The 14,964-nt window shown below is 38.6% G+C and overlaps 1 protein-coding gene across 3 annotated transcripts in view; it reads left to right on the forward strand.

The window, feature by feature from the left end:
* The window catches only part of GPCPD1 (glycerophosphocholine phosphodiesterase 1), a 67,516-nt gene that overhangs the window by 33,065 nt on the left and 19,487 nt on the right, over nucleotides 1–14,964 (forward strand). For all 3 annotated transcript variants that reach the window (XM_081942939.1, XM_081942941.1, XM_081942940.1), the window contains 6 exons: nucleotides 1,826–1,901; nucleotides 4,000–4,038; nucleotides 9,066–9,189; nucleotides 9,700–9,943; nucleotides 12,312–12,474; nucleotides 12,832–12,964. In XM_081942939.1, the coding sequence (XP_081799065.1) occupies nucleotides 1,826–1,901; nucleotides 4,000–4,038; nucleotides 9,066–9,189; nucleotides 9,700–9,943; nucleotides 12,312–12,474; nucleotides 12,832–12,964 (779 nt within the window). The remainder of the gene's footprint in view (nucleotides 1–1,825; nucleotides 1,902–3,999; nucleotides 4,039–9,065; nucleotides 9,190–9,699; nucleotides 9,944–12,311; nucleotides 12,475–12,831; nucleotides 12,965–14,964) is intronic.

The following is a 14,964-nucleotide window of genomic DNA, read 5'->3' on the forward strand; positions in this document are numbered from 1 at the left end:
TCTTAATAAAACCATTTACTGCTTGATTCAGCTTGTGCTTATATATTCACCCTTTCATAGCAAGATGTCTGCCTTATGATCTGTCCTGAAATTTAGAGTCACTCTAGCTAGAACTTCAAAGGTTCAGACTGTTTTCTTCAGCAAAAAAAAATCAGCTTACCAGTTGAACTGTTGTTTACTTAATGGTTTTATATTCTCCAGGTGGCCTTGCTTTTAAATACTAAACAGAAATGGTCAGTCTAAATTCATTTCATGATCCAGATTTATTGTCTTCTCAATACTACTATTTCTTGGGAATCTGCAATCAAAGCAGCTTCATTGTCTCCCGCCCTATACATAATGGCAAACCTGGATCGGTGGCTTACTTAATTCCTTTTCAAAAATATGTTTAACTTAAAATATGTAGTGTTTGTCTTCCTAAGGCCTAATCCTGAGATTGGACCTGTATTTACTAAATAATGCTTTGCTAGTTCAAATAGATCTTAGACATTTATGTAAATAATAGAAGGAACTACGCATAACCTAAAAAAAAATTGCATGTTATTTAAAGTTTAACTGGACTTTGGACAGATTATGCTTTAAAGTATAATTTTAGAAAAAGCTATAAAGAGCAGCTGAGCAATGTTGATACTTTTCAAACAAATACAGGCAGTCCTTGACTTACGACCATAATTGAGCCCAAAATTTATGTTGTGAGACATTTGTTAAGAGAGTTTTGCCCCATTTTACGATCTTTCTTGCCACAGCTGTTAAGTGAACTACTGCAGATGTTAAGTTAGTTATACGGTTGTTAAGTGAATCTGGCTTCCCCATTGACTTTGCTTGTGAAAAGGTGGCAAAAGGAGATCATGTGACCCGGTGTCACTGCAACCATCCTAAATATGAATCTATTGCTAAGGTCTGAATTTTGATCATATGACCACGGGGATGCTGCAATGGTCATAAGTGTGAAAAATGATCAGAAGTCACTTTTTTCAGTTCCGTAGTAACTTCAAACAGTCACTAAATGAACTGTTGTAAGTTGAGGACTACCTGTATATATATAAGTAGTAGGCTTGTGGCTACTTTTGATGGAATCTTTTGTTAATTTTTGGATATTTCACACTGAAAAAGTTTTCTTTTGAATCTAGGTAATTGCCACCGATTTTCAGCCGAAAGTCCACTCAGTGATATATTCTGTATATTCCATAGTTACTTGTGGCAAATTATATAGACTTGCAGCCTAATTAATAATTACAGAGGCTGCAATACCTGCATAATTTGTGATTTCCTGCAAAATAATCATGAAAATATAATCCTATTCATAAGTATGAAGTATTCATACTTTATAATCATATTTTAGAAAGAATGTTGTCCTAAACTACTGTATGTTAAGAGAATTATATTACTCCCAGTCTGAGCTTCCATTTTATAAGAAGCCTATTTATATGACTATGGTAGAAGGATATGTTTGGATGGGATTATATCCCCTAGTCTTTAGATTTTCACATGTTCAAACTAGCCTCTGAATGGCTGAAATATGCAGATTTTATAAGCGATAGGGATGAGTGCATATATATGGGAAATATGGTAAAAAGCTGCCATCAGATTCCACCGATACCATTCTTTGTCTGGAAGTATAATAGATTGGATTTTGATTTTACAATGGGCTTAAGGTTATCATAGTAGCATCGATTATTATAATAAACATGGTCTAAATTGAGGACAGTCGTTGTACTTCAAAGGATGTACAAGCAAATTTGGCTCATGAAAGAATGTAAATGGAATCGCAGATAAACATTAATTTAACAAAAATTATTGCAGTCATTTAACTTTTAAATTACAGACTATCGATGGTCCATGCCAAGTCATAATTCACAAGTGGGAGACTCATCTACCAGCACGATCAATAACCCCTTTAGGTATGGGCATCAACTGCATCTGTTTGAAACATATGCATAAGATTACTAATGTTACAAAATGGTTTAATTGGGTTGATGTTATTTTGTAGGATTAACATTAATCTTCCACTACAAAGGAATCCTCCATTAGCCAACATGAGCACAAATTTTGTAAAATGAATTTATATGACAGAAGACTTATGAATAGTATTATCATGAGTCCATTTTTATCAGGTATCCACAGGTTTTCATTGCCAAAATTTGTGATTGCACATCTGGGTTTTAACATATGGCATGGTTGGATCCCGGCTCTCTTATCTTCAACCTAGAAGCTAGGAAAAGGTATGGTGATCATCCTAGCACAGGTATATGGTCTGGAGATTCAGTACACTGAATCTTATTCGGCTTTCAGAAAGGAAAAGGAAGTTGTGGACTCCTAAGTTCATTTTTAAAGACATTGAAATACTATTGATAATCATTATATTGTGAGATTGAAAGTCCATGCTGATATTTTCAAAAATCATGCCTGAGGGATAGAAAGTACAAATTGTTGTAAGTAAGTTGACATTTAAATACGAATTAAATTTTCTTAAAGAGAACAATGACCAGAAGATTTATGCTAAACATACTCATGAATAAAACAGGTTTTAAAATAAGCATGGGTTACTGTAAGCATAAATCGTTTCATTAAATTAGGAGAAACAATGCAACTGGAAACCTTGTAAAATCTGTTGCCTCCATTAAAAAGGTGATTTTATGAAGTAGCTTGTTTTCAATGAACCTGAAAATATTGTCACCGGCCTTTTCATTCTACACCTTTATTATAATTTAAAGACATCATTTCTTGTTCAATCTAAATGTATTGCTCAAAAGTAATTTCCATTTATTAAAAAAAGGCTTCAAATTATTAAACCTAGGTAGATAGTCTTAGGCTACAGCTGTGTTCATGTTTACACAGGACAAGTCAAAGGGAAGTCAGTGAGACCCTTTATATCTACTCAGTGTCTGAGTAGGTATACATGTTATCTGCTGCTTACTTTCATTTTCTGGCTTTCTGATTAGAAACAAGCCTGTAATAAGTTACCTTGACTTATTGATTCATTTTTAGTTAAATAAATAGAGATTTATGTCCTTCCATAATAAAAGTTTTTTTCATTCTCTGATAGTCTAGATTCCATCCTGTTCAAGCATAGATAACATCTTAAATTCAGGTAGACTCTTTGTGACACAACATAAATAACTTTCAACTGCCTTTAAAGGTAAATTAGTAACTTATTATAATCAAAATATTTTCTAGACTGTCTCTAGGTACCAGTGACTCAACTTGCACACATTTTAGAAAAGATATTTGTGATATTTTCCAGCTAGTATTAAAGGTTTTTTTATTTACCCTTTCAATCTTGGAGAAAATAATCAAATAGAAAAATGCATTATTATCTATGAAGGGGATTATTATTATTCTAAACAGAATTTTCTTTGTAATAGTGGAAGAAATGTGTCTTGTTCTCACATTGAGAGATGAATAATAAATATTTAAAATTTAAGAGAGGGTTAAATATAGCTATCAATATGTCAAAGTTTTATTTTCAAAAACATATAATTGTGTTGAGTTTATTGTATATTTAAAGAATTCATTATTTACATTTCTGTAGCATATGAAGACTAATGCTTGAAAAGAAAAAAACATTTAATAAAATCTTCAAACCATAAACAAGTAGCAAATCAGATATTTTATCTTCTTAGCTGATACCATCTTCTGATTCATTCCATTAGTAATATATGATACATTGTCAAGTTGATGACCTATTATTTTCATATTTTAGATAACTTGGATGGAAAGAAATAACATCCTTCTAAGGATGTAAACAAAGCTAAGCAGTATTTTTTTAGGTTGCAGTAAAGTTACATAGTATCTTCCTATTTAAATGCTCTGTTGAAAACAGTGCTGAATTAGAGGTATTGTTAATTGTGTAAACCACTAGTTGTCTAATCAAAAATAAGTTGCTTAAGTCCAGAGAATTTATTCTTTGGCAAGTGTGTAATATTGCTGCCTAAACTAACAATTAAATTATAATGTGCGAAAGTGAATTATTCTCACACTTTGTCCTTTTAATTCTAGATAATATTTCCATTGATGATGGATTCTTTGGAGTCTTTGGTAAGTGGTCCTAACTTTAAAATGTTAAACACCCTAGTAATAACAAAGTGCACTTTAAATGAAAAAAATGCTTTTAAGTAATTAGAATGGTAGAGAAGTAGACTCTTTCAAACCCCTAAAACTCCAAAAATCTTTTTTTAAATTTTCATTTTAATGTGCCACAAAGAAAGGTGTAACCTTATTGATTTTTATGGCTGTGGAAAGCATTTTAAAGCCTAGTGACTCATGCAAAACATCACATCTTAAGTTTATGAAAGGCTTAATCTGGCTGCTTGTAAGAATTCCTAGTTGCTTAAATGGGTATGCAGAGACCCTTTCATTTTGACTGCAAAAGTTGAAGTAGCTGTGCAAATACGTGTACATACTTGCAGAGGACCAACAAAACTATTCACAGCAGTTGCACTGCTCTGTTCAAGTGCACTACTCCTAAGCTATATGACTTGGAAAGATTCCATGTTTTAAACAGAAAAATTACTGGCAAGTTTTAGTAAACATAAAAAAATGTAATAAGACTAAACTAGAATAAACAAGAAAAGTAAAAGAAGTTCAGAAATACAGAGGAAAGAAAAAAGGAGAAAATAAAAATAAAAACAAATAAAGAAATGGCTTCCATCTTTTTCACCACACCGAGTCTCAGCTAATATAGTAACTTCACTTTTTTAAAATTATGAATAAAATAACTTCTTACTATAGCCTAATTTTTATTAGATATTAGCTGATAACCCGGCATTGCCCAGGTATTTATTTATCCCAATTAGACAAGAAAAGGAATGAATTATATGCAGTGTCAAAACAAAGTAATTTTATTTACAGGCGTTTAGAATGATCAAAGCCTTGTTGAAAATGTCCGGACCAAATGTAATTTCTAATGTTGGATTTTACCCCTTACCAGAGGGAGCCTCCTTGTGGAGTACTGTGAAGCCATTACCATGGCAACTCCACTGAAGCCATTTTAAGGCACAACAGGCTGTATCTTAACAGAACACATACCCCGAGGGGTGTTAGGGGTGTCTTACCCTCACAGTACTTGTTTCCAGGGAGTAAGTCATCTGTGTACCAAGTTTCGTTAAAATTGCTTGAGGCGTTCCAGAATTATGCACACACACACACATGCAAACACACACACACTTTTATATATATAGAAGAATAGTCCACAAATAATAATCTTTTCAGGCAGTGAAATGGTTCAGCAAAAGGTCCATTAGGAATTACCAAAAATATCAAAGAAATAGTTTACCCTGATCAAATAGTCCAAGTTTATGTTTCTTATTTTTTGCTCTTCATAATCTTGACCTTTAAATCATTCCAATGGCATCACATTATCTGATCTTTCATCAAAGGAGTCTTTGAAATTCAAAAGGAGCATTCAAAGCTTTCACCAGCCTACTTTGGGATTTCTTGTCACACCCGTTCTATGCCCAGATTCTTTTCCTGATTTGTTTCTTGCATTTTGGTAATCTCAATTTTGTTGTCTTCCATGCCTTCACAATTGTATAATGTGTGTATCAGGTAAAAGAGTTGTTTTTTTAAAAAAAACACCCATATTCTAAATGTTTAACATTGAAATCTGTATCATTTCTTAGATAGTAGTTATTATCTCAGCCCATTTTTGAAGGATTATTTTAAGACAAGTAAAAGTAATAACTGGCTTGGCCTTATAACTCTTTTCTGCCTGGTCCTTCAGTTTCCTCTAGTGCTCATTTGCAGCCTTCATCAAGCCTCAGTTCCTAATACAAGTTTACTTCTGTTTCAGTCATTTCCCATGAGTATATTATTTAATTATATAATTATTTTCAAATCTTACAGCAAAATAACAAATATTCCAAATCTCTGAGGTCTCCCAATCCATTTAAAACTTAAAATCAATTTTTTTTTTTTTGGTTTTTTGCCAGTTGTATATTATTTTCAGTGACGTTCGGTGAGGTTTATGACTGGTGAGGCACTGACACAGTGCTGGGTTTCAAATATTTTTAGACTTGTGGACTTCAACTCCCAGAATTCCACAGCCAGGCATGCTCAGTTCCAATTTAAAGTGACAGCATTTGTTTTTCTCCTTTGCTCCTTCTTTCTTTTTCTTTTTCTTCTCCTTCCCCTCCTTCCTCCCTCTCTCCCTTCCTCCCCCTCTCTCAAACACACACACACAAACACACACACACACACACACACACACAGAAGTTGGATTGGACTATCTCTCCTACCCCTTCCCTCTCTCACTCACTCTCAAACAACCCCCCCCCCACACACACACACAAAAGTTGGATTGGATATCTTTTCCAGTGGCTTGAAAGCAGCTGCCATCCCCCCCCCCTCCCAATTCCCTTGCTGCCTTTCCCAAACACCTCCACCATTACAAATGCAGCCTGCTGTCTGGGTGGGAAATGCCTGGAACACAATAAAGCCCACCCACCACCTCCTGCTGGCAGGCTGGGGTGAGAGGAGAAGCAGAGAAGCCAGAGGGGAGCCGAGCCGAGCCTTCCAAAAGAAAGAGGCTGGGGGGAAGTGTGTGTACTACAGCATGGCTCTTTGCCTGGCTTCCTGCCTCCTCCTGTGGTCTCCTCAGTGCTCGCTTGTGCTCTCCCTCCCCAAGTGTAGTTTGATTGCAGGTGGAGCCACGTTGCCTTTTCAAACTTGTAGTCAGTGAAGCTGGGCTAGATTTTTATATAATTTTATCCAGCTGTGTGTGTGAGAGAGAGAACTGAATGGGGGCCTGGGGAGGAAGTCACTACACTTGGGGAGGGAGAGCACCAGTGAGGTTAAGCAGAGTCATCCACGGTGAGGCAGCAACTAGCTCAGCTTTTTCCTTTTACTTTTTTTTTTCATGATGAGAGTGGTGAGGCTGTGCCTCACTTGCCTCACCTGACTGCACGCCACTGATTATTTTAAACTTTTAAATCACTGTTTAAACTCCTTTAATTCAAAGAAGGTAAGACTCACCAGGTGTCAGATTTTGAAGTTCTTTAATATCCGTAAAATAGTTGAATTGAACATTTCCAAATGTGATTAAAAAGTGAACTTATTTGGCTTATCTGCCACTGTTGGGAGCAAAGATGTTGTCTCCCTGGGCTTCTGGCGCTCAAATCCATGGGAGACCACTGTTGTATGGTCTCTTCACAAGAAGCTGTCAGACAGAACACTCAGGGGTGATCTCCTGTTTTCTTCCTATCTGGAGAGATTCCAAAGAACTGATGTACTTGCCCGTTCTTTGTCCTACACGGCAGTCATCCACAGTGGAAATGTCTTCAGTTAGCCAATATACCCAGAAAACTTGGAGACAATCAACAAAACCAGTCACAGCAGTTGCATTGATCCTTTCAATGCACACTGTCACATTGTTTATAGGAGTAACTTGGATTCCTACTTTTAAAATTCAATTCCAATTATTTTAAAATATAACACAAATGAATCCTTCCTACAGGTAAATTCACATTAGGAAGCCCTGTAATAGGAAAGAAAGCTCTGATAAGATCTATCCCTGCAGTACCTCCTTCCACCTTCTGCAAAATTCATCCAATTTAATTTATAGCCAGTACTACCACACACTATATTTGCTGGTGGTAATGCTGGGTTGAGTATGTATTAGTTGACTATATTCAAAACAAATACCGGACTAAAAAATTTCAGTTAGCTTATGAATGAAGGCATAAGGAATGCTACAATTTATTCAAAGCTAGTTTAATAAAGGGGGAGTTAAAGCACAAGAATAGTAACATGTTAAAATTAGTTAGCTTATGTTAGCGTATGGTTGTCTAATGTTTATACCCTGTATTTTGCTCTGGGAGGTCGGGGGGAGGGAGGGAGGGAAGAGGGGTAGGGATGGGGGAAGAAGGAAGGGTAAGGGGGGTAATAATTATAAAACTTATTTAAAAAATTTAATTAAAAAAAGAAAAAAAACATAAATTAATCCCCTTTCTACTGCCGTGTTTCCCCGAAAATAAGACAGGATCTTATTTTCTTTTGCCCCACGAAATATGGCCTTGATTATTATAGGGGGAGGGCTTATTGTTTTGGGGTTGTCGGGCAGCTGCTCCCTTGCGAGCGGGCTCCCGAAGAGCTAGGCACAGCCTCGGGCGAAGCAGCCATGAGGTGACCATGCTCACAAGGACCGCCCGGAAAACCCCCAGCCAGGCAGAGCGCCTTTCACTGACTTAGAGGGTATCCCTAAGGCGCCAAGCCATGTGGCGCTCTGCCCGCCCCCCAGCTCCTGCGGCTTGGCACGTTAGGGATAGAGCCCGCTCACAAGGGAGCAGCTGCCCAGCAACTCCCCCCTCCGGCCAGGCAGAACGCCACTCCCCAACCTAGCGATATCCCGAAGGCACCAAGCAACGTGAGCGCCTTCCACCTCCCGGCTCCCGCGGCTTGGCACTTCTGGATACCGCTAGGTCGGTGAGCGGTGCTCTGCCTGGCCGGAGGGGAAGGGTTGTCCAGGGGGGTTATTTTCGGGGGTGGGCTTATATTTTTGTCCACGCGAAAAATGTGGCAAGGCATTAGTTTCAGGACAGGTTGTATTTTTGGGGAAACATGGTATGTAGGATTGATTTTAGAAATCCAAACTTGAATGGTACTAGTATTCCATGTAATAGTTGCTAAAATTTGGCCAACCCAAATCTATTTTGATGTGGATCCATATTGACTAGTTCAGCAGCTATAAGCTTAGGATGGATTTTCCCTGTGGAAACAGATACTAATGAAATAGTACCATATATTCTGAAAAATAAACCCATCCATGGCAGTTGGCTTATCCATAGATGATGGACTTCTCATGGTATTTCAGTTATAATTGAAGGGTTGGCTTATTCTCTGATGGGCTAGTCTACAAATATAAAGAGGTACCTTATTGCATACTGTCTACATTTGTGGTTAAGCACATCTGTGGATAAGCCAAACACAACTTTTTAGTTATATTTTTTTAACCTAAAACACTCAGCTTCTCCATAGTATAAACTACCCAAATGTTTTATTTAGACAAGTTTTAATGGTATTTCAGAATGTAGCAAGATGTTTTTACAATACTTTTTTTGTTTTGTCAGATGATGTGGAGAGTGTTGATTCCGGATGGCTGACATGTCAGACAGAAATAAGGTTACGGCTACATTTTTCTGAAAAACCACCTGTATCGATAACAAAGAAAAAATTCAAGAAATCTAGGTTTAGGTATGGTTATTTTAGTCCATTTACAGTTTATTAAAGTGCTTGTCTTTGCTTTTATAATGCAGTGGTTGTTATATGTGTATCTTTTGTATGGGCTTTGTGTGGACTCTTTCAGAAAAGCAATAGTAAAATCAATGCTGACATCGATTCTCAGTGGGAGAATTGAAGTTAGTTACAGTTCTAAAACTGGTTCTCTTGAACCTCTGGAACAATGTCTATACTAAGCATAGTCATGCATAACTTTTTAATAAGTGTAAGAAAAAAGTACATTTTTAGTAAATGTACTATTAGAGTAACCTTGGATGTCTTGTGTAAAATAGATTTGGATCAGTCAGGAGTTTGTCTCTTTCAGCTTGTTTTCCATAATGGCCAATGAAATGCTTCTAGGGAAACATAAAGTAAGGTATAAGAGTAATAACCTTTTTCATGCTGGCCTTTGAAGGGCAGCTGGGCAGCTGATCAATCATGTATACTACATCAAACTTAGGTTGTTTTTTTTTTTTTACTGTTTAGAGTGAAACTCACCCTTGAAGGTTTGGAGGAAGAGGATGAAGATGATGAAGATGACAGACTTTCACCTATGCTTCATCATAAAATGGCAAATACGTTAGAGATTTCACTTATAAGTGATACTGAATTCAAGTCTCGACATTCTCAGCCTGAATGTGGATATGGTCTGCAGCCAGATCGCTGGACAGAATATACCATACAGACCATGGAACCAGACAACCTTGAATTAATCTTTGACTTTTTTGAGGTAAAGACTTGGCTATGTATAAAACTTGGCTCTTTTGTTTTGATGACTAATGAATGTTGATGTGCAGACATTTTTTAAAATATGCCCTAATAGAGAATGAGGTATTTGCTCATGTCATCCTGAATTGGACTACAATTTTTATTTAAAGTTCTTGTTTAGTATGTATAGGAAGCCTGATACCTTTTAGATGTTATGGACTGGAAGGATATGTATCTCCCTCTATGTTTCAATAACACTTGTCTCTACTAGCACAACATGATAACATATAGCACAAATCTCAAATTGATGTAGGACTAGGCAGCTTAGTATCCTCCAGATATTTTGAATTATAGTTTTCATAGTTATCTGTTGGTTATGCCTGAATAGTGCTATGGATCTAAATGGTTCAAAACATCCAGACAGTAATATGTTATCTATACCTTGACTTAGCATCCAAATGGAGACATCATGGTGTTACTTTAATGCAGCGGTTCTCAAATAGTGGGGCGCGCCCCCCTGGGGGGGCGCGAGGCTCCGTAAAGGGGGGCGCGAAGGCTCCCTTTCCATCTGGGTGCAACGGCGGCGAAGGCGTGGGCGAGGCATAATATATCCCGCCTGGAAGTGGCAGCACTTCGGACTGTGGATTTTCATTGGAGCCGCGGGCTGGAGCTGTGCAAGAAGCCTGCTCGGGCGGGGGTGGGAGGGAGGGAAGCATGGGACCGCCCGTCTTCGCGCCTCGTACCGGGATGCTGCCAAGGGCCTGGCAGAATATATCCCGGCTGGAAGAAGCAGGACAACAGCCGCCGCTACCAGGGGCGAAGGGGTGGCGATGGCGAGGACGGGCTGTCCCAGGCTTCCCTCCCTTCCCCCCCCCCCCCCCAGCCCAAGCAGACTTTTTGCACAGCTCCAGCCCGCGGCTCTGATGAGTCTCTGAGCAGTCCCCAGCGCTGCCACTTCAAGCCGGGAAGCGCAACAGCCGCTGTTGGGGAATGGACAAAGGGGCGGCGGTCGCCCGATCTTGCCACCGCCACCCCTTCGCCCCTCGTAACGGCAACTGTTGTGCTGCTGCTTCCAGCTGGGATGCTGGAGGAGCTGCTGGCAGGGAGGGAGGGAAGAAGGGGAGGAGGGCAGAAGGGAGGTGGAAGGAAGGAAAGAAAAGCAGACACGCCGGAGGGAAAGAGGAAAGAAGGCAAGCAGGCAGGAAGGAGGCAGAAGGAAGGAGGGAAGAATGGAACTGGAAGGGAGGCAGGGAAGGAGGGAGGGAGAAAGGAAGGATAGGAGGATAGGGAAAGAGGAAAGAAGGCAGGCAGGCAGAAGGGAGGGAGGTGCAAGGAAGGAAGAAAGCATAGATAAGCAGGAGGGAAAGAAGGCAGGCAGGCAGGGGGAAAGAGGAAGGAGGGAACTGGAAGGGAGGCAGGGAAGGAGGGAGGGAGAAAGGAAGGATAGGAGGATAGGGAAAGAGGAAAGAAGGCAGGCAGGCAGAAGGGAGGGAGGTGCAAGGAAGGAAGGAAGCATAGATAAGCAGGAGGGAAAGAAGGCAGGCAGGCAGGGGGAAAGAGGAAGGAGGGAACTGGAAGGGAGGCAGGAAGGAAGGGAAGGAGGAAGGGAGGGTGGAAGGAAGGATAGACAAGTAAGAGGGAAAGAGGAAAGAAAGCATGTGACTACGGTGGGAGACGAGGAAAGACCGGTGTGCTATGTTATGCAGAGGTGTACTTATAACAATTTTATAGACAAATGATACTATTTACAGTCGCGCGGGGAGGGGGGCGCGAAATGTTTTCTTCTTCCTAGGGGGGGCATGACAGAAAATAATTGAGAAGCACTGCTTTAATGAGAAATTTCTCTAGGCTTAAATATCGGCATCACAGTTCATTAGCCCTTCTCAAAAGCATTGAATATACTACCAGATATAAAGAACTTAGACAGATCATCTAGTTTTATCAAGAAATTATTATTTTAAATCTAAATCTAGCCTGGGGGTTTAAAAATAGTGACAAGATGAGTAATTTATAGATCAAACATAACAAAGACTTTAATTAAACATAGAATAACAGAGTTGGAAGGAACCTTGGAGGTTATCTAGTCTCTGCTTGAGCAGGAGACCTCATAGTATTTCAGACAAATAAGTGTCCAGTCTCATCTTGAAAGCCTCCAGTGATGGAGCATCCAAAACCTCTGAAGGCAAGCCATTCCACTGGTTGATTGCTCACACTGTTAGGCAATTTCTCCTTAGTTCTAGGTTGCTTCTCTCCTTAGTTAGTTTCCATCCATTGTTCCTTGTCTTGTGGAATAGCTTTCCAATTTTAGGCAAAGTTGATATTAAGGGAAATGCTTTCACCACCTGCATAAGCAGAGCAACTTTAAATACATAATAACTTTGTAATTGTAGGAAGATCTTGGTGAACCAGTTATCCAAGGAGATGAGATTCCAGGCCATGTGGGCTCCGCTTGTCTGTTATCTTCCACCCTTGGAGAATCAGGAAAGAGTGCTGGTATTCTCACGCTTCCCATTATGAACAGAGGTTCACGAAAAACAATAGGAAAAGTTAGAGGTATGTTTATTTTCTTTTAAAAAATTGGTAGCAATGCAAACATGAACTTAGGCTAAATACATTTCCCACTACTTGATTTTTAAATACTGATTCGATTAGCACTTTGATAGAATTATATGCATGCTGGAAGGGGGGTAGTAATCTAATGTCTCCACCAAAACACTAAGAGGCAATTTTAAGGAAGAAAAGCATTTTTTTGCAATGAAAGTAACAAGGATCCATTTAGTGATTATTGATATAAGTGAAACTATCTTGTTTAGGTTTGGGAAGCTTGGTTTCTTTCCAGTGGACTTAAATGTAGCTTAATTGTTAAAAATGAAGAATCAAAAAACAATTCTATTTACTCTTTTTCCACAGTGGACTATATAATTATTAAGCCCATTAATGGTTTTTCCTGTAATATGGAAGCTTCATATGCCAAATACTGGAAACCAAGAAAAGGACTGGATGTTGGCCATAGGGGTGCTGGAAACTCTACAACTACAACTAAGTAAGATCATCTGATTGAATTATAAATTCATACATTGAAGTGTTCTGTATGAAAGGTTGGGACAATGGATTCTTAGATGCTAGACTTGGGTTATATTATAATTCAGACCAACAAATGACGATTACCTTTAATACCATCAACTAAGGTATCCTTTTCAGCTGGCTGGGTTTTTTTGCTGGTTGGGCAATGCAGTCTTTTTGCTCATTTGGCTCCTTTCTTCAAGGCTCATCCCAATCAGTGTTGAAAAATCCAGCCCATGGTTATTCCAACATAGCTTCATGCTTCTGATGTCCATCATTTTACCTGTGTGGTGTAGCATTATTTCACCAAGAACACCATTTATGTCTAACCTACCAAGGCCAATCTAAAACATAGTCTTTTCACTAGCATTTCTTCAAATGATTTCTGGCAATTCATGCTTTACAATGAACTTCCAAATAATTATACCCTCTTCTGAGCATACACATTCAACAACAGTGATGACAATATTGCCAGCCTTTCATTGTGATATTTTTCTATCACAAGGCCACAGACGTTTGATCACCTTATGATGACCAGATCCTCCAGATAATACTTTTGTATGTGAATTTTAGAACCTACAACTAGCTAAGTGCCGTAGAGACTACAAGAATTGATTATCTGTGGTGGAATTCTTCTGAGTAGTCATCTATAAATTCAAGCAACCTGCATTTCCCTGACATTAGTAGGCTTTACATCGCTGTGCTGGTCTTAGGAACTGACTTAGTAGTTTGAGGCCAGGGGTATTTGTGAATAATTCTGTAAGTTCTGGAAAGTATTGAACAGAGTTCTGTGCAGTCATAACACTGTGTGAATTCAAAGATGATCACTCAAGGAATTAAAATAGCCAAATCTGTAATTAACTACTGTATTTTTTGGACTATAACACGCCCTGGTGTATAAGACGCACCAAGATTTTGAAGAGGTTAGTAAGAAAAAAAAGTTGTTTTCCCTGACCCCCAGGAGCACTCTGCAGGCTTCAGCAGGGCTGGGGTAAGGCAAAAATGCCCCTGTTTTTCATAAAAATGGGATGGGGGGCGGGGCTTTGGGAGGCCAAAAATGGCTGTATTCGGTGTATAAAATGTACCAACATTTCCATGCTGTTCTCGGGGGAGGGGTGCATCTTATACTCCAAAATATGGTAATTCTTCTGTGGTCTTGCAATGGAGACAATCTCCAGCATATATAAAGCAATCAAACATGGATATTCTAGCATGGATACTCTAACATATAAGTATGAAATCTGCCACTGTATTATGGTTGCTACTGCTTAAAATAAGGTATTTTAACCTTCTTGGGTTTACATTGGTGAAGTTCAAGATTTTCAAAGAAAATAATGTATTTTGTGAGGAAAAATAGAAGTTTCTAATGTGCTGCTGCTGAGTACAGTCTGCATGAAATAAAATCCCTTGTTCTCCTCATTTGTCTGAAGGGGGGAAATATTAAATATCAGAAATTATTTCATAGCACATTTGGGGAAGCAGCAATAGTATCATAAGAAAAAAGTGACAACAAAATTAATATCTGTTATCTCCCTGATAATATGTTCATTTCCTCTGGAAAACCATATTTACATGGTCAGCTTAACTGCTGTTCCCACTGAAAGAAATTGACTCCATTTGCACCAGGTTCTTTACTTGTTTTGTGATTGGAAAACTTTTTTAAAGCTTGTTACTTTTATAATACGTGCAGATGAAATTGTGGGGAAAGAATGAATGTAAAAATTATTCTAGATCTTAAATTTTCATAATTTCTTCTTCATGCTTTCATGCCAGGGGTGAAATTCTACCGGTTTGGGCCGATTTGCCCGAACTGGTAGTAAAAAATGCTACCATTCACCTGAACCAGTAGTAAAAAAATGCTTAACAAACTAAAAAAAGGTTCTGACAATTAGCTGTGCTGCGCAATGGTAGAAACTTTTTAAAAACTTTTTTCTAGCATTTGGCGTCCGTTTTTGCTCCCAGGAGGCTTCCCTGAGGCCT

The sequence above is a fragment of the Natrix helvetica genome, assembly GCF_964273705.1.
Source record: "Natrix helvetica genome assembly, chromosome: 2".
Taxonomy (NCBI): domain Eukaryota; kingdom Metazoa; phylum Chordata; class Lepidosauria; order Squamata; family Natricidae; genus Natrix; species Natrix helvetica.